General features: G+C 43.1%; 1 protein-coding gene across 1 annotated transcript; it reads right to left on the bottom strand.

Moving 5' to 3' along the window:
• Window positions 1-1,069: 1,069 nt before the first annotated feature.
• Window positions 1,070-26,344, bottom strand: SHBG (sex hormone binding globulin). The gene is made up of 8 exons (XM_077291203.1): window positions 26,081-26,344; window positions 21,547-21,656; window positions 12,310-12,499; window positions 11,588-11,755; window positions 11,039-11,204; window positions 9,609-9,751; window positions 9,295-9,520; window positions 1,070-1,740 (listed from the first exon to the last, which is right to left on the bottom strand). The coding sequence occupies exons 1-8, from the start codon at window positions 26,189-26,191 to the stop codon at window positions 1,610-1,612; spliced, it is 1,245 nt and encodes a 414-aa protein (XP_077147318.1). The 5' UTR covers window positions 26,192-26,344; the 3' UTR covers window positions 1,070-1,609.

The raw sequence follows: 26,344 nt of genomic DNA, 5'->3' as shown, positions 1-26,344 counted from the left end.
ATTTCTATATGAAAAACTGTGTAACATGTTCATTACACACAGAATAGAAAATGTTGTTAAAGTGAGGGGTTAAAACATAGGCCTCATTCAGATATTAGCTTTTTAAGTATGAATTGTGTCCATGTTTTTCATGTAACTTGAAAATGTTTCCATTACAATCTATGGTACTATTCACATGTATTTTTTGTGGACCATGTATCCGCAAAAATATCACAGAGACATGTTCGTTTTTCATGTGAGTCACGGGTCAAAATCAGAAATACAAGTTTATGGGTCTGAGAAAAATCACTGACGACACACATTGTCACCCATGTGCTGTCTGATTGTAATGGGTGGTAGTGGCATTCACAGATGCAAAAGGACCCCTGTTCAAGAACACAGGTGCCCCTCTTTGTGTCTATGACAAACCCTGCTTATTGATATGAAGGCATAAATGGGCCCCCTTACCTCTTGGTCCCCTGTAAGGCAACACACGCTGCCCCAATAATGTGTACACCCCTGATGAGTGGGAGAAGCTTTGCAGTATTTTTGTTTGTGGCATATGGGAAAATCACTGAGCTCTGATGTAATTTCTTGCCGATCTTGATGATGGGGCATGTTGGAGACAGAAGCTACTGATTCATTAAGAGGCTGCTCCTAATTATTTTGACTCGTCTTATAATGATTCCGGCACATCTGACAATTGACTTGTGCCTCCATGCACCACATCACAAATCTTACTCCAGTCCCCAACTGGAGTAAGATTTCCAGCATAGAGAACTGTACAGCTCATCATGAATTAGACAAGCTGTGGTATCATGCATCCAAAGCCGGGAGAAACTGGAGTAAAAAATTCAGAAGTTGGAAAATGTTTGCACTATTCCAAGTTGCGACTTTCCATAGCCATTTATGCCAAAATTCTGGTGAAATTATTTTTACGAATCAGGGCCACTGACCGAAAAAATGATGAAACTCGTTCTGTGCCTTTTATGTAAGAGAAAAAAATCTCTGATGTCTTTTCCAGATTTGTACTCCATCTGGACCTCATTACTGATTGCATCATCAATGTAGAAATAAAGACAAATATTAATCCATGTGTAAAAAGGATTTATTTCTCATGTAGACTTCATGTGAAGGTGAAACCACAATATTAGGCTGATACATGAAATTGTACGTCTCAGTAGTGATCAATATGGAAGTTACAAAATCAGAGCAGCTCAGTATATAAAGTGTGTACCCAGAATGTGTATAACTAATAAGCATGGCACTTCCCCTTATATAATGGTGGACTTTGCTCTATTTTCTGGACCCCAAAAAGATTGATCTGGCAAACTTGGGGCTATAAAACAATTTCTAAATCCATACATTAGATTATGTTAGAATGATATATTTTCCATACACGTTGATATAGCCAAGGATCATACATTTATTGGGGTTCTTACTAAATCAAATATAAACATTATTAAAGCCCCAGAAAATATAAAGCCTTATTAAAAGACCATTTAACATTTAAACTCAGAAAATTACATGATATTAAAAAGTCATAAAACAAGAATAATCATCCTAATTGTAATTACCAACAAGTAAAAAAAAAAAAAAAAAAACTCCAATGAAGATGTCACGTTATTCCCTATATTGCCAGTGGGCAGCTGTGACTGTGGACATGAGGGTGTTTGTACTGGGCCGAGTCAAAGTCAATCGCTCTTCCTTGTAGAGTTATCTTCAGACAACCTGAGAAACGCACCCCAGGCTCAGCTTGTTCTGCAAACACAAGAGAGTATGATTAGGATGAAAATTGTCATCAATCTGGGTGCCCAAAAAGGTTTTCACAGGCCATATCAGTAGGCCTATAGCGGTATGCGCACACGCTGAGTTCTTCAAGATGAAGACACTTCAGAAAACTCTTTTTTTTTCCTTGAAGCAACTTTTTTTTTTTTTTTTAACAACTAAGCACTTTTTTTACGTTTTCATTTTACAATAAAGAAGACGTTACCAGTTTGAAGCAAAGATACTATTAAAATGTCTTGGATTGTTTTATGCCTTCCCATTACCTTCTATTAGTGCTCGTGCAGATCACCGTATTATTGGTCTGAGTACGATCCGACAAACTTTATCAGATCAGCAACTGCTTTAAGCCCTTCAAGTTCCTTAGGACTAAAAAATAAAGTAAAAAATAATCTAAATTTTTTTTTACAAAGTTTAAAGAGAATCTGTCACCCCATTTTTCGCCTATAAGCTGCTGTAGATAAACCCCTGATGTAACCTGAAAGATAAGAAAAACAAGTTAGATTATTCTCACCCAGGGGCGGTCCCGATGCGGTCTGGTCTGATGGGCGTCGCGCTCCGGGTCCAGCGCCTCCCATTTTCATGCTATGACGTCTTCTTCCTTGTTTCCTGTTGCGGCTCCTGCGCAGGCATACTTTATCTGCTCTATTGAGGGCAGAGGAATGTACTGCAGTGCACAGGCGCCGGGCCTCTCTGACCTTTCCTGGCGCCTGCGCACAACAGTACTTTGCTCTGCCCTCAACAGAGCAGATAAAGTATGCCTGCGCAGGAGCCGCAACCAGAAGCAAAAAAGAGGACGTCATCGCATGAAGATGGGAGGTGCCGGACCGCGATGCCCGCCGGACCGGACTGCACCAGATCGCCCCTGGGTGAGAATAATCTAACTTGTTTTTCTTATCTTTCAGGTTATATCGGGGGCTTATCTGCAGCATTACAGAATGCTGTAGATAAGCCCCTGATGGTGGTGGCCGCAGCCAGGGCCGTTTCTTCAACAGGGCGGGCAGGGCGGCCACACGGGGCGCCGTGGGGCCGGGGGGCGCAGGAGAGGCCTCGGGCCCCGGTGGTCCCCTGCCCGCTGCTGCTGCTGTTTAAGGGCTGTCAGGGGCGCGGATGCCGCGCTCAGTGCTGAGCGCGGGCGCGCCCTGCCCGAACTCAGCTGCAAATCTGACAGCTGAGCGGTCAGATCATCGCCTCGCGTCGCCGCGCCCCCCCCCCCCGCACCGCACATAATGGTTGCGGCCACCTCGGCGCCGCCACTCACCCATACCTCCCAACCGTCCCGATTTCAGCGGGACAGTCCCGCTTTGGCACCGGGGTCCCGCTGTCCCGCTTCGGGCATTTAAAATCCCGAATTTGCGGCCGCCGGTGAAGCCCCGCCCACTTCCGGGACGTAGAGAGAGCCTGTTTTTTTTTTTTTTTATATAAAAGCTGCCTCCTGACCGCCCGCGCAACACCCCCCCCCCCTCCCGCCCCCTGTGCGGCGCTGCCACGCTGAAGGAGAGAGCCTGCAGCAATCAAGAAGAAAGGTCAGCGATTCACTACCTCTGGCTGTGTGTGCACGGAGCTCCGGCTTCTGCTCTTAGCTGCTATCCCGGCAGAGAAGGAGAGACGGGGGAGGTGCCGGGATAGTGCAGAGCTGTGAGCAGGAGACTGAAGACTTCAGCAGAGAGCTGCACATGGACATCAGCCGCCCCTGCATCACAGAGGAGATTGTGTGTGTGTGATGTGTGTGATGGCTGCGTGTGTGTGTGTGTGATGGCTGGGTGTGTGTGTGTGATGGCTGTGTGTGTGTGATGGCTGCGTGTGTGTGTGTGTGATGGCTGCGTGTGTGTGATGGCTGCGTGTGTGTGTGTGATGGCTGTGTGTGTGTGATGGCTGCGTGTGTGTGTGTGTGATGGCTGCGTGTGTGTGTGTGTGATGGCTGCGTGTGTGTGTGTGATGGCTGCGTGTGTGTGTGATGGCTGCGTGTGTGTGTGTGATGGCTGCGTGTGTGTGTGTGATGGCTGCGTGTGTGTGTGATGGCTGCATGTGTGATGGCTGCGCGTGTGTGTGTGTGTGTGATGGCTGCGTGTGTGTGTGTGATGGCTGTGTGTGTGATGGCTGCGTGTGTGTGTGATGGCTGCGTGTGTGTGTGTGATGGCTGCGTGTGTGTGATGGCTGCGTGTGTGTGATGGCTGCGTGTGTGTGATGGCTGCGTGTGTGTGATGGCTGCGTGTGTGTGTGATGGCTGTGTGTGTGTGATGGCTGCGTGTGTGTGATGGCTGTGTGTGTGTGATGGCTGTGTGTGTGTGATGGCTGTGTGTGTGTGATGGCTGTGTGTGTGTGATGGCTGTGTGTGTGTGATGGCTGCGTGTGTGTGATGGCTGCGTGTGTGTGTGATGGCTGCGTGTGTGTGTGTGTGTGATGGCTGCGTGTGTGATGTCTGCGTGTGTGTGTGATGGCTGCATGTGTGTGTGATGGCTGCGTGTGTGTGTGTGTGTGATGGCTGCGTGTGTGTGTGTGATGGCTGCGTGTGTGTGTGTGTGATGGCTGCGTGTGTGTGTGTGTGATGGCTGCGTGTGTGTGTGATGGCTGCGTGTGTGATGCATTTGTGTCAAAGCTGCATGTGTTTGTGAGCTGCGTGCGTGTGAGCTGCGTGCCTGTGTGTGAGCTGCGTGCCTGTATGTCATTATACAGTATGGAGCATCATGTGTGGTCATTATACAATATGGAGCATCATGTGCGGTCATTATACAGTATGGAGCATCATGTGCGGTCATTATACAGTATGGAGCATTATGTGTGGCCATTATACAGTATGGAGCATCATGTGCGGTCATTATACAGTATGGAGCATCATGTGCGGTCATTATACAATATGGAGCATCATGTGCGGTCATTGTACAGTATGGAGCATCATGTGCGGTCATTATACAGTATGGAGCATCATGTGCGGTCATTATACAGTATGGAGCATCATGTGTGGCCATTATACAGTATGGAGCATCATGTGCGGCCATTATACAGTATGGAGCATCATGTGTGGCCATTATACAGTATGGAGCATCATGTGCGGCCATTATACAGTATGGAGCATCATGTGCGGTCATTATACAGTCTGGAGCATCATGTGCGGTCATTATACAGTCTGGAGCATCATGTGCGGTCATTATACAGTCTGGAGCATCATGTGCGGTCATTATACAGTCTGGAGCATCATGTGCGGTCATTATACAGTCTGGAGCATCATGTGCGGTCATTATACAGTCTGGAGCATCATGTGCGGTCATTATACAGTATGGAGCATCATTTGCGGTCATACAGTATGGAGCATCATGTGCGGTCATTATACAGTATGGAGCATCATGTGCGGTCATTATACAGTATGGAGCATCATGTGGGGTCATTATACAGTATGGAGCATCATGTGCGGTCATTATACAGTCTGGAGCATCATGTGCGGTCATTATACAGTATGGAGCATCATTTGCGGTCATACAGTATGGAGCATCATGTGTGTTCATTATACAGTATGGAGCATCATGTGCGGCCATTATACAGTATGGAGCATCATGTGGGGTCATTATACAGTATGGAGCATCATGTGCGGTCATTATACAGTATGGAGCATCATGTGCGGTCATACAGTATGGAGCATCATGTGTGTTCATTATACAGTATGGAGCATCATGTGTGGCCATTATACAGTATGGAGCGTCATGTGTGTTCATTATACAGTATGGAGCATCATGTGTGGCCATTATACAGTATGGGGCACTGTGTGGCCATATTTTTTTGTTTATAATTATTGTATATGAAACAGTGTGATCGGCAGTGCTAAATGGGTGTGGTTGGGATGTGGATATGGGTGTGACTAATTATGAATGGGTGTGGTCAGAGGCGTGGCCTAAAATTTGCCGCGGCGCGCAAAGCGCGCCGCAAACTTTGTCCCTCTTTCCCATCTTCAAAAGTTGGGAGGTATGACTCACCTCCGCTCCGCGCTGGATGAACAGCGAGAATGAACAGCCAGGATGAGGCAGCTCGGCCACTCCCACACTGATAGCAGGGGCGCCGCGCTCTCGGCTGAGCACGGGCGCTCCCTGAGACAGTGATCAAAGAGCTAAGCACACACACTATCACTGTCAGACTAGGCTGCCTGGCTGTTGCCAATTTCAATGCTGGACAGGACAGGCTGCAGTCTAGTCTGACAGTGGTAGCAGTATAGCAAAAATGCCCACCCCCTGCCTATGGATTAGTCCTTCCCTTCCCAGCAGCCCCATTTAGCAGTCTGAGCGCGCTCAGACTCAGAGGGCAGAGGGCACTGACACACTGAACAGGTGAGGGGGTCTGAGGGATGGGATGGGTTGGGCTAGCCTTTTTTTTTGGATGGGGACCCCCACACCTGCCCCCCCCCCAACCACCCTTGGGGCATGCTGATTTGGCATGCCCCACAGCATGAAACCCGGGAGGGGGCCCAGCTGACTTACCTCATCTTTGGCAGTCTGGTGGCATCCTCACCCAGGCGAGAAGTGTTGGAAAGAGTTATGGCAGTAACTGTATACCTGGCAACCAATAATTTAGCTTTTCGAGGATCGTCAAATACATTGTTTACACCAAATAATGGACATTTCCTTGGGCTTATAGAGCTTCTTGGAAAATTTGAACCAGTAATGAGAGATCATTTAAAACGAATTACTTCCCAGGAAATCCATACACATTACTGTGGAAATTTAATTCAAAATGAAATTATCTGCTTGATGGCCTCTCAGGTGAAGAAATGTATTCTAGAAAAAGCCAAAAGATCTAAGTATTTTTCAATAATGTTGGACTGCACACAAGATGCAGGTCACACTGAACAGTTGTCATACACCTTAAGATTTGTTGATATAGATGATGATCACGTAGCAATAAAGGAACATTTTATTGGCTATCGTCCTGCTACTGATACATCTGGGGAAAGTCTCGCCAATCTCCTTTTAGAAGAGATTAGTAAATGTGACCTGGAATTAGAAAATGAACTGGCAGAAAAGCTGAATTATTCGGAAGCTATTAATGCTTTTGCAGCGGCTAAATCTAGAAGAGTCAGTTTCTCATAAATCTGCAACCTACAATTTTTAGGATCTGTTTCCAAAATAATTAATAGATATTATTTACCTACAACTTTGTTCTCACCGTTAATAATTAGCATACTTGTCCCTTTTCCCCAAGTTCTATATAAGTTAAAGGCAAATTATAATTTATTAAAAAAAGGGAAGATACAAGCCTGCTCTCTATTTATTACTCAAGCCCACAAAAATAATGTTTATTATTTTCGGTGCCGGGGGGGGGGGGGGGGGGGGGGAGAAATTTCCTACTCTCGCCCTGTGTCATTTTTGGGCTAGAAACTGCCCTGGCCGCAGCTTATAGGCGAAAAATGGGGTGACAGATTCCCTTTAAATATATAAAAAAGTTGGTTGAAATCAATGTCTTTTCCAAAAATAAAAATGTAAAACAAAAAAAAAAACATATTTGGTGGTCTGTACAACTAAAATATAAAATTAATTAATCAAAACAGTAAACCACATAAAGAAAAAAAGAACTGGGAATGCTCTCTCACAGCTCTGTCGACACAAAAGAAAAAGTGCTATAAGTTTCTGAACGGGGCTGCACAAACCAATTGTTTGCTACAAAGCTTTGACGTGTTTTTTTTCTAAAATAACTAAATATGTTATAACATTTTTTTTACCCCTTTTTCGTTCTCTTACTTGCAAGCAGATCAGTGAGGGTTCAAATGCTGAGTCCAGTGGCCTACCGCCAATGGTGGCAGGCCATGTAGCTGCTACTGGGCACGTAAGCCAGGGAAGTCCGGTGTCAGCGCCAGTATTGGGCACCTTCATTGGTCATGGCACGTTCAACTGTATCTGCATTATGGATACAGTTGAAAGGAAGGATGGAGCGTCAGCTGACACTTCCTCCTCCATAATTCGTCCTCAGCATCTGACGTCTCAGCGCAGCGGGCACAATTATGTCACTACACGGTGCCCACTATGTTGAGATGTCCAGTGTTTCAGAACGCTTACTCACATGCACGAACGAACGCACACAAGGGGGAATAAGGAGGAGAGGTGAGTATTTGTTTTTAATTTTAAATCAGTGAGTACATTGTGGTGGCCATAATACTGTATGGAGGACTATAGGGGTACTTTATACTGTATGCAGAACTATGGGGGAGGACTATGGAGAGTACATTATACTATATGGAAGGCTATGGGGAGTGCATTATACTATATAGAGGACAATGGGGAGTGCATTATACTATATGGAGGACTTTGGAGTGTAGTATACTATATGGAGGATTATGGGGTGCAGTATACTATATGGTGGACTATGTGGGGGCCATTATAATATTTGAAGGGCTATGTGGGAGCCCTTATACAGGGCTATGTGGGGTCCATTATACTGTACGCACGCAATTATACAGTGTGAAGGCTTGTGTGGGGCCATTATACTGTTTTTAGGCTACTGTTGTCCATTATACAGTGTGGTGAGGTGTGGTGCCATTATACTGTATGTAGGTCAATTATACTGCATGGAGTGCTTTGTGGGGGTCACAGTTTGAGGATCATACTATGTTGGGGTCACCATACTTTGTCGGGGGAGTTGAAGAGGGATACAGTAGGTTCATCATACTGTGCATGTGCAGGGTACTGTGGAGGAATTAGCTGTGGAGTATCATACAGTTTTTGTGTGGCACCTTTGTTGGCATTATACGTTATGGGTGCAATGTAAAAGGGAATCTAGGGCTTCAGTAGGAGGAAAATTACTTTGTAAGGACTGCAAAGTTGTGAGATATGCTATTCTGTGACCCTGCTGAATATTATTTTTGTTTTGTTGGAGGGGGGCCTAATTAGATCTTCAGCTATGAGGCCCCATGATTTCTATGAAACGCCCCTGGCTGAGCCCTTAGTGATAGCTCAAAAAACCTCAGTGAACTGCGCAGCTCAGGATACAGCAGGGCACAGCTCCTGCCTGAGTGAGTGCACAGGGCGGATTACTGATTAAATCTTAAACTTTCACAGGGTATTTTTTAGCAATTGTGGCTGCTAAGGACCTGAATTCCCACCAATTTTCTTGCAATTAATAGGACGATATGAAAAAATTATATGAAAGGTTTTGTTACTCCTTATTCACAAACATAATTAAAAAAAGAAGGACTTAGAATTTTAGTATGGCTGTAATCAAGCGAACCTGAAGAATCATGTTGCCGGGGTCAATTTTATGGCACAACAAACTGCATAAAAATGAAACCCAAAAAAACAATAACAAACATGCGGTGTTTTTTTTTTTTTGCTTTTTTTATTTCGCAATGAATAAATGGCTGGTCCTGGAGGGGCTTAAATGGTTATCCAGTTCTTAAATGTTGATGGCATATTCTTAGACAGGGCAATTGTGAGGGTCCTCCAGGCTGTTTGAAGGTGCCTTTTCACTGCAGACCTAGACTACAAGCCCCAGTCCAACAATGTGTAGTTTATAAGGAACATGTGATACTGAGCCCTGGATGTGGACAGTTACCTGAAGTGCCTCCGATAGAAAGTTGAGAATCATGATCAAGCCATATGTTTTCCAAAGCCTTGAAGTCTGCTGGCAAAATTTCCATGGACGATGAGACCTCACTGGTACTCAGGACAACTTGATTGGACTGGATAACAACGTTAACTGTATGCCAGACTTTAAGACATTCACCAGGTGGGAACTTCAATGAATGTGCCAATTTTCCCAGTAAGGAAACTTCCAGAACCTGAAGACAATTACCGTACATAATATAATATATAGATAACGGAGAGGCGCTAGAACAAAAATACTATAATGACATTAATGATCGTTACCCGCTTTTCCAGATCCAAAGTTATTGTCAGTGCAGAAACGTTTCCTGCTCCGGATAGTCCGAGAAGGACCCCGCCATCTTCTAGTACTCGGAAGGAGAGCTGGAGAGTCAGTTTCCAGGAGTCTTTGTGCTTTGTTGGAAAAACTAAAATCAATAAGTAAAGATATTAAACGGGTATTTTAACAATAGATATTCATTGTGAAGGAGAAAAGCAGTGGGGACCTAGTATGGCACTTGTTACTATACTAGCCTCCATAGATGTAGCTGTGTAAGAGCTCGTCTTTTAGAACCATGTTCTAAGGAGCAATGTGGGTAATTGGACTCCCGCCAAATAGATTTTTATGATATAACCAAAGGATACTTAAAAAATGTTTGATTTAAAATAAAATAAAAAGCCCTGCCTGCCAATAATGCTTAAAGAGATTATCTCATGTAGGCACCCCCTGTCTGTAGGCCCTAATAGGTCAAATGGATGTCACAGACTTGGGTGCCATTCTCAGGATCAGCCATCTGGCTGAACAAGACTTTCACTGGTAAATAAGCTTTAAAGTAGATGCACACGACCGCTTTCTCTCCATCCGTGAAAAACAATCCTATTGTGCTGGTCAGACTCTGATCAGAGTTTGATTAGTGGGATCATTTTTTCTCAGAGGTGTCATCAGCATGTCATCAGAGTCCGGTCCGATGTTTTCCACGGATCCACCCATGTTTTGCATTACCGATTTGGTTCCAACACTCAAAATCGGTCCTGGCACCGAATTATCCCAAGAAAAAAAAATGGACATGTGCACAACCCTATATAATAACATGGGTACTAGCACTATCCGTGAAAGCCATAGATAGCACTCGTCCAATATAATCGGTCGTGTGCACAAGGGTAATGGGGAAACTCCAAATGTAAGTTCTTTAAACGGGTTCACCTTTGGATGCTTTTTTTTTTTTTTACTAACTAGTATATTTAGGACCTGATAATAGTTTTTTTGCATTATTGTTTAATTGAAAATTTTGCACCATTTGCATTTTATACCCTTTGTGTTGCACTATCTATTGCTGGCTGCAGAAAGAGTTAGCCAGAAATTGGTTAGTGAACTTGCTCTGACAAGAGAGTTAGTAACTCTGTTATGAGGCCACGTGCACACGTTGCGGAAAGGTGTGCGGATTTTTCCGCACTGATTTTGGTAAAAAAATCCGCAACGTATGCACATACCCTTAGTCTTTTTCTGAGCTCCATTCAGCGATTTATGACTGCAGAAAATATCAAAGTAGAACGTGCAGGGAAACAAAGCCTGTAAAAACCGAACAATGCGAAATAACATTTTTAATGAAATCCAATTGAAAAAAAGTATTTTTATCCTCACATAGATGTAAATATAAAAAATGTCCCCAAAGGTCAACAATCCCTTTAAATATGTGTATAAGAGGACAACTCACGAGCAGGTTTGAAGGTAGCATAGCCATGAGCAGGAAAGAAAGCTCCAGGTTCCTCATTTTCAAAGCAGCGCCGGTTCTCATCCGTCTCCATTGCATTGTCCAGGGTTTCTGTATTTTTTTTCACCCAGGCCCAGTTATGTAAACACCCGTCCAAAGCAGGAACCAGCTAGATGGAGGGAGCACAATTGTGCCATCAGCAAGGTTATGTTCACACGTTCAGTATTTTACCTCAGTATTTGAAAGCGAAAACCAGGAGTGGGAATAAATATGCAGCTGAACGTTCCGGTGCGAGTTTCTCACAAGTGTGACCCCGGCCTTACACTTTTCCGCTGATAGTTCCACTCCTGGTTTCGGCCTACAAATACTGGTGTAAAAAACTGACCAAATACTGAACGTGTGAACATGGCCTTATACTCCTCTAGATTAATGTGTTATTACCAATGTGTAGTGTAGGTTGTACGTCATTGGTTAATATGGATTTCTGTACATTTTATAGCTTAATCTGTTAGTTATGGAACATCATCTCTGTGCCACATAATGACATAGTACCGGCCTGAGAAGCTGCACATCACTGTTTGCAGGAAGGTCACCCAGGATGATGCCAAGTGTGGAGGAACTCCGAGGCATCAGCTCATTGTTCACCTGGAACGTCAACATCACCACAACCTCTCCATTCACTTTCACATCAATAGTGTCAATGGTACTGTCCACCGTCACCTGCAAGACAACACAGAAAGCAATATAGGCAGTACTGACAAGCACCATAACAAGTCCGGTGTTATAGTGTGATATATAATTTTAACACTTAGAGAGGTATTCTCAAGTTTGGAAGTTATCTCCTATCCATCAGATAGGGGATAACTTCATGATGGCGGGAGTCTGACTGCTGATTCTGAGAACCAGACGATCATTTGCAATTCATACTTATGAAAGTGCCAGAGTCCGACTGAGCACAATAGTCGGCTATCTGTCTATGTATGGCAGTCCTATTGAGTATGAATGGAGTGTCAGTGCCCATGATCAAGTTCAGCGCCATTCACATGGGTCTCTTCAAAACTCTGGTTCTTGGGATGGGTGGGTGTCGAGAAGTCATCACCTACCCAATAGGGGATAACTTCCAAACTTGAGAATACCTCTTTGAGATCTCAACAATATGGTTCACTTGTTACATACCATTAGAACCATATAGAGGCTTTATAATACATTATCTACATGGTCAACATAGAAGCTTATCAGAGCCATCAAAGATCCTAAGCTGTGCTTCATCTTACCCTTCTCCATTTTCCATCGCTCATATTTGGCCCCCACTTGGAGAGAACCATCTGTCCATTTCCATTACTCATCTGTACTTCCAGACGACGATCCCGGACCCCAAGTACAAACCAATTATCTTGTCCAACATCTCCATAAAAGATGATGCCTTCTGGATCAAATGTCCGGAAATCAAAGGAGGAGAGGTTACTGTGGAGGAGAGGACAGGCGAGACATTATGGGGACCAGAAATGCATAAATCTCTATATACAAAAATACAACTGCCAGTCTATTACATCATAGTCACGAGTCAATTGTAAGGAATACTGCCCCCTAACTGTAAATTGTCAGAAGTGTTTGTGCCTCTTGTAAATGAGTTTTCTTGAATTCCTAGTACCGTAGTCATTATCATTTACAGTCCGATTATCCTACATCCCTTCTAGGATTCTTGGGCAAAAAAGATATCAGTCAGTGACAGATACTAGTGACATAAGTAATACCTGATCGGGTTGTTTCTGACCATAATATCAAGTATTGGTGTCACAGAAAGAAATGGCATATGTGTTTGGCTTTGTTCAGATACCCCACACCCCTTATTTGTATATACAGTCAAAGAGGATGTCCACCTGTGGAGACTTTTTTTTGTACTTAAATGCATGTATTTAAGGCTAAAAATCATTTTTGCAATTTGGTTTAATTAAAAACGTTGCACAAGCGTTTTGTTTCTCTGCACGTTTAACTTTGATGTGGTCTCTGGTCTTAAATCGTGTGAGAGAAGCTCAGAAAAACACAGATAAAAGAGTTATTGACTTCCCATCAGACCATCATAGCGGGCTGACTGATGGATTCTCAGTTAACTCAGTTCTGCTACAAGGAATAATGGTAAACCCGGTGAGCAGAAGCAGAGAGTGGGATCCTGGACCCAGAGTACAATAATGTACTGTGTGTCAGCACACGTCATCGGCGGCGCATATCTCGGCGCGGGGAGCTTTCCTGGTGCTGCACGGCCATCAAAACAGAATGGCAGAGCAGCTCCAGTGGAGGTCCCTCCACCTATTCTGTGAAGTGCTGGTTATGGCGATGCGCAATATGTCATCATGCTGGCATGTACGTATGCCACTCACCAGGATACCAGAGGTGAAGATGCGCCTGCAGGGGATTGTATGAGAGATAAGTATGAAAAGCTTTTTTTTTATACAATTAAATGGGTGTGGGGTGTGGTGGGGGAGCAAATGACGATGAATTGAGGATGTGGGACTGGGGATAGTGGAAGATGATGTATTGAGGTAGGGGAGCGTAAATAATGATGAATTGGGGGTGGGGGACAGCACATGATGAATTGAAGGTGGTTGGTAGGGAGAGCAAATGATGATGAATTGAGGTGAGGGGAGTAAATCATGATGGATTGAGACTGGAGGATGCGGAAGCAAATAATGATAAATTAAGGTTGGTGGAGAACAAATGATGCTGCTTTGAGGTAGGGAGAAACCAAATGATGATGAATTGAGGGTGGGGAAAGCAGTTGATAGTGAATAGAAAGTGGGGTGGGAGAGAGAGGACATGACATAATGAATTAGGGCAGAGGGGGACACGTAAATATAATGAATTGGGGAGAAGGAGGAACAGAGTGGGGGCATTGAGGATGACGGAGTGTGACTGGTAATGAACTGGGGGAAAGTACAGGTGCTAATTCATTTATATATTTATTGGGTGGGGAAAGTGGCTATTTATAGTTAGTGGGGGCACAGTAGTGGATTACAATTTATATATTGGAATGGTGGGTTGCATAATAACTAATTATGTATTAATGGTGGGTGCACGTCTGTATTGAGCTGCGTAGTGTAGAAGTTGGGGAAAAGTGGGGAATGTGCTCTGAAAGCGGTGACCTAGATAACCGTGTGCTATTTTCTGCAGAGTCGAGTCCTTTCTGGAAGAAGTGATCGCGGTCTGCGCTGGATGAAGAAGAAAAACGAAGATGAAGGACTTCAACTAGAGACGTCACGGGCCCAGAAGTACAAGGGATCCAGTTCTCAGAGACATGGCCCAGGTAAGGAAGGCTGAAACCCAGCCACCACTGAACAAGACACATAGTTTAACATTTTTGGGTTGAAGATGTACTCAAAATCAGCTCCCAAACCTATTGCCAGTTTTTAGAAGACGCTTTCTTCAATCAGTGGTACACGAAACAGTCTGCGTCTTTCAAGAAAACCACGATTATATGCAGGACAATGCTCCATTGCAGCATTGAAGTCTCCACTGCTTGGCTGCAAGTAAAAGCATTAAAGAGGATTTCCGTGATTTAAAAAAAAAAAAGCATGCAGTTACCTATGGACCTAAGCACGAGAGCGGTGGGAAATTTTCCCACCACGCTCGCACTGACGTCAGAAAGGTGAAGTGAGTTCATTGGCTGTGAACTCACAGGACCTGTCTGATGGCACTGCGAGCAGGAGAACTTTCTCACGCACACAGTGACCTCAGACAGGGAATAGGAGTTCACAGGGAGACACTGGGAACAAGGTGCTCAGTGTCTCTACTGGATGACAGACTGTATGGTCACATCATGCAACCACGCAGCTTGCCATCTAGATGTAGCAGAGCTAGGCCCGTCGTGGGACAAATAAATTAGCAGCATCTCTGCGGAAAGGTGAGGAATATTGTTGTTTTTTATTTTTATCTCTTTTGCAGATGACAAGGGCATTGGTGGAATGGCCAAGGTCGTAAGTTTGGTTTAATGAAGATTTAAAGGAGTCTGTGTCATTCTTTCAATTAAAAGACTTTATTCTGGGTGTGTATGTTTTCATGCAATGTGACTATGGGGTTAGTGATGGGGTGTTTTATTGACGCCTCTCCATTACCAACCTCGGGGCTTGATGTCACCTGAAAATACAAAGGTGACATCAACCCCCCACTATCACCCCACTTGCCTCCGCTACAGGACAAGTGGGAAAAGCGAGGCTAAGTGCCAGAATCGGTGCATCTTAGAGATGCGCCTTTTTGGGGGGCGGCTGAGAGCTGATGTTTTTAGCCTGTGAGTAACCAGTTTCCATGGCCCCTTCATAGGCTATAAATATCAGCCTGCAACTGTCTGCATAGCCTTTGCTGGTTATTAATTATAGGGGGACCCTACATCATTTTTTTTAGGGTCCCACCGATTTAATAGCTAGTAAAGGTTAAGTATACAATTGTGAGCTGATATTAATAGCCTGGGAAGCTCCATGGCTAGTACCCCCTTCCCAGGCTGTAAACATCTGCCCCAGTCATCGGCTTTCCCTCTGCTGGTTACGAAAATTACGCAGGAGTCCACGCCATTTTTTTCAGAAAAATTATCTTTTATTAATTAAATACATGTACAGTAAGCTGCACACATTGTACTAATTGTATTTGTGACAGACATCTGTATATCTACCTATTCTATTTGTATTTACTGTATGTAATCCATCTCTTCTATCCTGTTGGCTCCTGCAGTGATTTTACAGTACACGGCAGATGAATTGCTGGCTTTTCTTCTATCTATGCATGCAATATACAGTTATATGAAAAAGTTTGGGCACCCCTATTAATCTTAAGCCTAATGTTTTCTAAAAATTGGGTTTTTTGCAACAGCTATTTCAGTTTCATATATCTAATAACTGTTGGACACAGTAATGTTTCTGCCTTGAAATGAGGTTTATTGTACTAACAGAAAATGTGCAATCTGCATTCAAACAAAATTTGACAGGTGCATAAGTATGGGCACCTCACCAGAAAAGTGACATTAATATTTAGTAGATCCTCCTTTTGCAAAAATAACAGCCTCTAGTCGCTTCCTGTAGCTTTTAATGAGTTCCTGGATCCTGGATGAAGGTATTTTTGACCATTCCTCTTTACAAAACAATTCCATTTCAGTTAAGTTTGATGGTCGCCGAGCATGGACAGCCCTCTTCAAATGATCCCACAGATGTTCAGCGATATTCAGGTCTGGGGACTGGGATGGCCATTCCAGAACAGTGTAATTGTTCCTCTGCATGAATGCCTGAGTAGATTTGGAGCGGTGTTTTGGATCATTGTCTTGCTGAAAGATCCATCCCCTGCGTAACTTCAACTTTGTCACTGATTCATGAACATTATTGTCAAGAATCTGCTGATACTGAGAGGAATCCATGCGTCCCTCAACTTTAACAAGATTCCCGGTGCCGGCATTGGCCACACAGCCCCAAAGCATACCTCCACCAAATTTTACTGTGGGTAGCAAGTGTTTTTCTTGCAATGCTGTGTTTTTTTGCCGCCATGCATAACGCCTTTTTGCATGACCAAACAACTCAATCTTGGTTTCATCAGTCCACAGGACCTTCTTCCAAAAAGAAATTGGCTTCTCCAAATGTGCTTTTGCATACCTCAGCCGACTGTTTGTGGCGTGCTTGCAGAAACGGCTTCTTTCGCATCACTCTCCCATACAGCTTCTCCTTGTGCAAAGTGCGTTGTATAGTTGACCGATGCACAGTGACACCATCTGCAGCAAGTTGATGCTGCAGCTCTCTGGAGGTGGTCTGAGGATTGCCCTTGACTGATCTCACAATTCTTCTTCTCTGTCTTTCTGATGTTTTTCTTGGCCTGCCACTTCTGGCCTAAACAAGAACTGTGCCTGTGTTCTTCCATTTCCATTTCTATGTTCCTCACAGTGGAAATTGACAGGTTAAATCTCTGAGACAGCTTTTTGTATCCTTCCCCTGAACAACTATGTTGAATAATCTTGTTTTCAGATCATTTGACAGTTGTTTTGAGGAGCCCATGATGCCACTCTTCAGAAGAGATTCAAACAGGAGAACAACTTGCAAGTGGCCACTTTAAGTAGCTTTTCTCATGATTGCATACACCTGGCTATGAAGTTCAAAGCTCAATGAGGTTACAAAACCAAAAAAAGTGCTTTAGTAAGTCAGTAAAAAGTAGGTAGGAGTATTTAACCCCTTCACCCCCAAGGGTGGTTTGCACGTTAATGACCAGGCCAATTTTTACAATTCTGACCACTGTCCCTTTATGAGGTTATAACTCTGGAAAACGGATCTTGGCGATTCTGACACTGTTTTCTCGTGACATATTGTACTTCATGTTAGTGGTAAAATTTATTCAATATAACTTGCGTTTATTTGTGAAAAAAACGGAAATTTGGCGAAAATTTAGAAAATTTCACAATTTTCCAACTTTGAATTTTTATGGCCTTAAATCACAGAGATATGTGACGCAAAATACTTAATAAGTAACATTTCCCACATGTCTACTTTACATCAGCACAATTTTGGAACCAAAATTTTTTTTTGTTAGGGAGTTATAAGGGTTAAAAGTTGACCAGCAATTTCTCATTTTTACAACACCATTTTTTTTAGGGACCACATCTCATTTGAAGTCATTTTGAGGGGTCTATATGATAGAAAATACCCAAGTGTGACACCATTCTAAAAACTGCACCCCTCAAGGTGCTCAGAACCACATTCAATAAATTTATTAACCCTTCAGGTGTTTCACAGGAATTTTTGGAATGTTTAAATAAAAATTAACATTTACATTTTTTTTTACACAAAATTTATTTCAGCTCCAATTTGTTTTATTTTACCAAGGGTAACAGGAGAAAATGGACCCCAAAAGTTGTTGTACAGTTTGTCCTGAGTACGCTGATACCCAATATGTGGGGGTAAACGACTGTTTGGGTGCATGGCAGAGCTCGGAAGGAAAGGAGCGCCATTTGACTTTTCAATGCAAAATTGACCGGAATTGAGATGGGACGCCATGTTGCATTTGGAGAGCCCCTGATGTGCCTAAACATTGAAACCCCCCACAAGTGACACCATTTTGGAAACTAGACCTCCCAAGGAACTTATCTAGATGTGTTGTGAGAACTTTGAACCCCCAAGTGTTTCACTACAGTTTATAACGCAGAGCCGTAAAAATAATTTTTTTTTTTTTTTCAGAAAAATGATTTTTTAGCCCCCAGTTTTGTATTTTCACAAGGGTAACAGGATAAATTGGACACCAAAAGTTGTTGTCCAATTTGTCCTGAGTACGCTGATACCCCATATGTGAGGGGGAACCACTGTTTGGGCGCATGGCAGAGCTTGGAAGGGAAGGAGCGCCATTTAGAATGCAGACTGAGATGGATTGGTCTGCAGGCGTCACGTTGCATTTGCAGAGCCCCTGATGTACCCAAACAGTAGAAACCCCCCACAAGTGACCCCATATTGGAAACTAGACCTCCCAAGGAACTTATCTAGATGTGTTGTGAGAACTTTGAACCCCCAAGTGTTTCACTACAGTTTACAACGCAGAGCCGTGAAAATAAAAAATCCTTTTTTTTCCCACAAAAATGATTTTTAGCCCCCCAAATTTTTATTTTCCCAAGGATAACAAGAGAACTTCGACTCCAAAAGTTGTTGTCCAATTTGTCCCGAGTACGCTGATACCCCATATGTTGGGGTAAACCCCTGTTTGGGCGCACGGTAAAGCTCGGAAGGGAAGGAGCACTGTTTTACTTTTTCAACGCAGAATTGGCTGGAATTGAGATCGGACGCCATGTCGCGTTTGGAGAGCCCCTGATGTGCCTAAACAGTGGAAACCCCCCAGTTCTACCTGAAACCCTAATCCAAACACACCCCTAACCCTAATCCCAACGGTAACCCTAACCACACCCCTAACCCTGACACACCCCTAACTCTAATCCCAACCCTAATCCCAACCGTAAATGTAATCCAAACCCTAACCCTAACTTTAGCCCCAACCCTAACCCTAACTTTAGCCCCAACCCTAACCCTAACTTTAGCCCCAACCCTAACCCTAACTTTAGCTCCAACCCTAGCCCCAACCCTAGCCCTAACCATAGCCCTAACCCTAGCTCTAACCCTAACCCTAGCCCTAACCCTAACCCTAGCCCTAATGGGAAAATGGAAATAAATACATTTTTTTTATTTTTCGCTAACTAAGGGGGTGATGAAGGGGGGTTTGATTTACTTTTATAGCGGATTTTTATGATTGGCAGCCGTCACACACTGAAAGACGCTTTTTATTGCAAAAAATATTTTTTGCGTTACAACATTTTGAGACCTATAATTTTTCCATATTTTGGTACACAGAGTCATGTGAGGTCTTGTTTTTTGCGGGACGAGTTAACGTTTTTATTGGTAACATTTTCGGACACGTGACAGTTTTTGATCACTTTTTATTCCGATTTTTGTGAGGCAGAATGACCACAAACCAGCTATTCATGAATTTCTTTTGGGGGAGGCGTTTATACCGTTCCACGTTTGGTAAAATTGATAAAGCAGTTTTATTCTTCGGGTCAGTACGATTACAGCGATATCTCATTTATATCATTTTTTTATGTTTTGGCGCTTTTATACGATAAAAGCTATTTTATAGAAAAAATAATTATTTTGGCATCGCTTTATTCTGAGGACTATAACTTTTTTATTTTTTTGCTTATGATGCTGTATCGTGGCTCTTTTTTTGCAGGACAAGATGACGTTTTCAGCGGTACCATGGTTATTTATATCCGTCTTTTTGATCGCGTTTTATTCCACTTTTTGTTCGACGGTATGATAATAAAGCGTTGTTTTTTGGCTCTTTTTTTTTTTTACGGTGTTCACTGAAGGGGTTAACTAGTGGGACAGTTTTATAGGTTGGGTCATTACGGACGCGGCGATACTAAATATGTGTACTTTTATTGTTTTTTTGGTTTTTTTTAGATAAAGAAATGTATTTATGGGAATAATATATATATTTTTTTTCTTTATTTAGGATTTTTTTTTTTGTTTTTTACACATATGGAAATTTTTTTTTTTAACTTTTTTACTTTGTCCCAGGGGGGGACATCACAGATCGCCGATCTTACAGTTTGCATAGCACTCTGTGAGATCGGCGATCTCACTCATCGCTTCAGGCTAACAGAGATGCAGCTGCAGCCTGCTCCTGACCTGGAAGTACTCCCTGCAGGACCCGGATGCAGCCCCGTGGCCATTTTGGATCTGGGGACTGCAGGGAAGAGACGCTCGGTAGAAGGTGAGTACATCACCTTGTACCGATCGTCTCAGGGAAGCACGCAGGGAGCCCCCTCCCTGCGCGATGCTTCCCTGTACGGCTGGTACACCGCGATCATGTTTGATCGCGGTGTGCCGGGGGTTAATGTGCCGGGGGTGGTCCGTGACCGCTCCTGGCACATAGTGCCGGATGTCAGCTGCGATAGGCAGCTGACACCCGGCCGCGATCCCCTGTGAGCGCGGCAGATCGTATATGACGTACTATCCCGTCGGTGGTCATACGGGGCCACCCCACCTCGACGGGATAGTACGTCAGATGTCAGAAAGGGGTTAAAACAAGAAAATGATAAGGGTGCCCATACTTATGCACCTGTCAAATTTTGTTTGAATGCAGATTGCACATTTTCTGTTAGTACAATAAACCTCATTTCAAGGCAGAAACATTACTGTGTCCAACAGTTATTAGATATATGAAACTGAAATAGCTGTTGCAAAAAAAACAATTTTTATAAAACATCAAGCTTAAGATTAATAGGGGTGCCCAAACTTTTTCATATAACTGTATATACATATATATATATGTGTGTGTCACTGACATCTATATATTCAGGTGTTCTAGGTGTATCTATTCTATGTATTACGCTGTGATTTTACTGTATGCGGCAGATGAATTGCCGGCTTCTCAAAGGACACCGATGTGTAAAAATCAGACAGCACTCGCATGGTCCGTGTGCTATGCGATTTTTTTCTCACACCCATAGGCTTGCATGGGCGAGTCTCGGCTAAGTCTTGGTGACAATCGCAGCATGCTGTGATTTTACACACACACGCCGAATACGGCTGAGAAAATAAACGGTGATGTGAGCTGCCTCATAGATTTACACTGATCCGAGTACTAAGCAAAGTTTTCTCACATAGTACTCAGCCGTATTCTACGGTACTGTGACGCCGGCCTGAGAAAGACAAACCCTCATTTTTGCCTTCTTAAACGTTAAGGGTTATTAACCTTTTGGATTGGACGACAGCTTTGTAGTTGTTCAATAATAAAATGAATCATCAAAAATCCAAGTTGCCTAATAATTCTGGACACAGTGGACATTATAATGCTCTTGGGTTAGGTGGCAAAAACCTCGTTACAGATTCACTTTAATTCATAGAAATCCTCATATGGTCAGTTCTTATAAGCAATATTCCTGATGGAAGTCTATCTACATAGCAGCCGTTGGATTGCAAAAGACATTATGAGATGGGGAATACCTTGTCAAATCGGAAAGTTGGAACTCCAGGCGCAGAACACTCTGCGGATTCCCATTACCTATGTACAGACTCTCTGAGGATCTCACCGGCTTCTCAACAGAACAAGACACCTGGAAAACATACTCCAATATAACTTAAAACTTTCATCAGTTTGTCTCAGTCCAATGGCAACCGCCATAATAAAGTCAGGTGGGAAAAATATCCTTACAAATTAAGCAGAACTGAGAGCATTAGAACATCACCTAATATATTACAGCAAGATGTCTGATAGATGTCTATCCCATATCTGGAACATGCACCAATTGTCGAGAACAGGATCAATAAAGTTTTGTCAAAGCCAAATACCAAAAAGTATCAAAATCAAAGCAACTTTATTTAAAGTAGGACTCCCGCTAACTTTTTTTAAATTCATTACATGTGTGTGTACAGGCATGTTATGTAGTGTGAGTGTATTAGCGTACTTACCAACAGATTCTTCAGTGTCCAGTGTCGTTCTTCTCCGCTTCTCTGTGACGTTACCACAATTCTGACTAGCCGCCTCATTCTATGCGCTATGCAGGAGCCAGAAGTCGCTGTTTCAATGAAAGCCTACAGGACATCGTTCTAATGCTCAATAGACTTTCATTGTAAAAGAGACTTCTGGGTCACACAGCGTGGTGAGGTCACAGAGAAGCTGAGAAGAACGATGCTGGACATCAGAGAGAGCAGCAGTAGGTGAGTATATTAATATATTAATACACTCCCACTACGTTACATACACATTTAATGAATACAAAATTAGTGGGAGTGCTTCTTTAAGACAGCAGCATCAAAAACACAATAAAAACACATTAAAAAAAAAAGATTTTCAAGTCACCTAAGTCCACGTGCACATATTGACTATTTAGTGAGTTTTTTATCTCAGTGTTTGTAAGCCAAAACCAGGAGTGGGTGATAGATACAGAAGTGGTGACGTGTTTCTATTATACTTTTCCACTGATTGTTCCACTCCTGGTTTTGGCTTACAAATATTGATGTAAAAAACTGACCAAATGCTGAACGTGTGAGCGTGGCCTAACTTAGCTAATAGATGCAGAAATGCTGCAGAAAATCTGTAACATTAATAATAATAATAATAATAATAATAATAACATTGAGGGTATGTGAGTGTATGTGTATGTGAGGGTATGTGCACACGTCAGGATTTCTTGCAGAAATTTCCTGACAAAAACCGGACATTTCTGCCAGAAATCCGCATGCGTTTTTTTTCGCGTTTTTTATGCGTTTTTTGCATTTTTTCCCAATGCATAGAATAGCGGGAAAAACACAAAAAATCTGCAAAATTAATGAACATGTTCATTTTTTTACCGCGATGCATTTTTTTAGCTGAAAAAACGCATCATGTGCACAAAAATTGCGGAATGCATTCTAAATGATAGGATGCATATGTATGCGTTTTTATAGAGTTTTTTATCACGAAAAAACGCGAAAACACGAAAATTCCTGAACGTGTGCACATACCCTAAGGCTATATGCACACGTCCAGAAAGTATGCAGAAATTTCCTGAGAAAATCCTGATGTTTTCCGCAGGAATTCTGCTCGAGTTTTTGTTGCGTATTTTGCGCATTTTTTGTGCGGATTTTTTGCGTTTTTTTCCAGAGGTTCCCAATGCTATAATATAGAGGGAAATCCACTTAAAATCAGCAAAATTAATGAACATGCTGCGCATTTTTCCGCATGATTTTTTTGTGTGGAAAAAAACGCAACATGTCCACAAAAATTGTGGAAATCATTAAAAATGATGTGATGCTTAATGTATGCGTTTTTTAAGCATTTTTGCTGCGGTAAGCCACGGAAAAAAACACGCGAAAAATCCACGAATAATCCGGAACGTGTGCAGTGCACATACCCTAAAAATGCACCAAATACTCATTGTCAGAACTTAGCTTAAGGCTACGGTTACACTGTCAGTATTCGGTCAGTTTTTTACCTCAGTATTTGTAAGCCAAAACCAGTAGTGGAACAATAAGGCTATGTCTCCACATTCAGGATGGCCGGCGGGATCGCCGCAGCGGCGAAGCAGCTCGGTGCTAAGCCCCGCCCCCTTTCTGGGACGCGATCATGCCGGATGTGTTAACTCTTCCCATCCGGGATGATCGCTCGCTCCCATAGGGCCCTGTGATATGCCTTGCGGGGTCGCTGCGTCCCCACAAGGTGTACGGACATGCTGCGATCTGAAAAGACGCGCAGCATGTCCGGAGTCGCAGGGCCGCCGCGTGCGGGTTTCCACGCATAGTGGAGACGGGATTTCATAAAATCCCCTCCACTATGCTGGAACATCTGGACGCTGCTTTTTTGACGCTGCAGCTCTGCGCAGCGTCAAAAAAGCAGCGTTTCCTGACCGTGGAAACATACCCTAAGGGTATGTGTCCACGTTCAGGATTGCATCAGGATTTGGTCAGGATTTTTCATCAGTATTTGTAAGCCAAAACAAGGAGTGGGTGATAAATGCAGAAGTGGTGCATATGTTTCTATTATACTTTTCCTCTAATTGTTCCACTCCTGGTTTTGGCTTACAAATACTGATGAAAAATCCTGACCAAATCCGTTCAGGATTGCATCAGGATTTGGTCAGGATTTTCCATCAGTATTTGTAAGCCAAAACCAGGAGTGGGTGATAAATCCAGAAGTGGAGCATATGTTTCTTTTAGGGTATGTGTCCACGTTCAGGATTGCATCAGGATTTGGTCAGGTTTTTTCATCAGTATTTGTGAGCCAAAACCAGGAGTGGAACAATTAGAGGAAAAGTATAACAGAAACATATGCACCACTTCTGTATTTATCACCCACTCCTGGTTTTGGCTTACAAATACTGATGGAAAATCCTGACCAAATCCTGATGCAATCCTGAACGTGGACACATAGAGGAAAAGTATAAGGGCTCATACTCACTTGCGCTAAACTCGAATGAGTCTTGCACGGTAATACCTGGCGCTGCTGCTGGCACTCAGATCGGAGTGTGCGGCCGCATAGGAATACATACAGCCGCACGCTCCGCTCCTCTGTGGCAGATGTAGTGCCGGGTATTGCCATGCGAGACTCATCCGAGTCTCGCGCAAGTGAGTATGAGCCCTAATAGAAACACGTCACCACTTCTGTATTTATCACCAACTCCTGTTTTGGCTTACAAATACTGACAGAAAATACTGACCAAATACTGAACGTGTGACCATAGGATAAGGCTTCAAAACAGGATTGGGTGATGATTGCAGAATTGTTGCACATGTTTCTAATATACTTTTCCTCTGAGGGTATGTGCACACGATGCGGAAAACGCTGCGCTGTGCACATGCTGCGGAAAAAACGAGCGGAAAAGCAGCGGTTTACATTCCGCAGCATGTCACTTCTTTCTGCGGATTCCGCAGCGGTTTTACAGCTGCTCCTATAGAAAACTGCAGTTGTAAAACCGCAGTGAAATCCGCAGAAAAACAGCAATAAATCTGCAGCAAAAACGCAGCGCTTTTTCCCTGCAGATTTATCAAATCCGCAGTGGACCATTATACGTGTGCACATAGCCTGATTGTTCCACTCCTGGTTTTGGCTAACAAATACTGAAGTAAAAAACTGACCAAATACTGATAGTGTGAACATGGCCTAAGGCTAAAGATCAGGAGTGGGTGTCGTGTTTCTTTTCTACTTTTAATATGACTATTAGTGATAATCGAGTATACTCATTGCTCGGGTTTTCCCGAGCACGCTAGGGTGGTCTCTGAGTATTTGTTAGTGTTCGGAGATTTAGTTTTCATCACCGCAGCTGAATGATTTACAGCCACTAGCCAGCCTGAGTACATGTGGGGGTTGCCTGGTTGCTAGGGAATCCCCACATGTAATCAAGCTGGCTAATAGCTGTAAATCATTCAGCTGCGGTGATGAAAACGAAATCTCCGAACACTAACAAATACTCGGAGACCACCCGAGCCACGAGTACACTCGCTCATCACTAATGACTATCCCACTCCTGGTTTTGTCTTACAAATGCTGAGGTAAGATTCACCAAATATTAAACGTGTGCACGTGGCCTTAGGCTGGAAACAACGTGTAGTTTCAGATTCAGTTTTTTGAGCCAAATCTAAAAATGGATGCAGCAGGAAGAAGTAGAAGTTTGTCTTTTATATTTTTCGCTCCTTCTGAATCCTATATTGGCTTTGGCATAAAAAGACAGCACTGAATATTACCTAAAAGAACCTCCATGTGTGATTCCAGCCTCACAATGCATTACTTTTCATTTTCATACTGCACAAGCTGAATGAAGCACAATAAAGCCCTAAAAGTATAAATGAAGACGATCTAAATGAATTCTGTTTATGAAACGTTCTGTCTCCTTATTCTGAGTTACAATAGTGCAGTGAGTTTACTGCGTAGCTCTGTATAAAGCCATAGCTATGCCAAACCCAGCGCTGCTACATCTTCAGATTGCTAAATGAAGAATGTGCCAAGGTTTCTTTTTGCTTTGTTGTTTTTAGAAATATAACTGATAATTATTATTTGTGTTACCTTTGCTTGGTGATCATGGTAAGGCTCTGGTAATATAGTTCCCAAAGTAAGACCTCCATAGGAAAGCAGGACTACAATGACCAGCATGGACACACTGATGAGAAGCTTCATTTTCCCAGTGCTGTGAATGATGGTTGTCGCACTATTTTCACTGACTTTTATATATCAATAGGAGGGGACTTGTTCTTCTTGTGTTCCTTATTCAAACGCCAACTTTGGCTCCGACCACAACACGTTCCAGTATCTGCCTTCTGCAGATGTTTT

The sequence above is a fragment of the Ranitomeya variabilis genome, chromosome 2, assembly GCF_051348905.1.
Source record: "Ranitomeya variabilis isolate aRanVar5 chromosome 2, aRanVar5.hap1, whole genome shotgun sequence".
In the NCBI taxonomy this organism is placed as follows: domain Eukaryota; kingdom Metazoa; phylum Chordata; class Amphibia; order Anura; family Dendrobatidae; genus Ranitomeya; species Ranitomeya variabilis.
The sequence above is the reverse complement of the archived record's forward strand: the minus strand, read 5'-3'. Positions and strand labels throughout refer to the sequence as shown.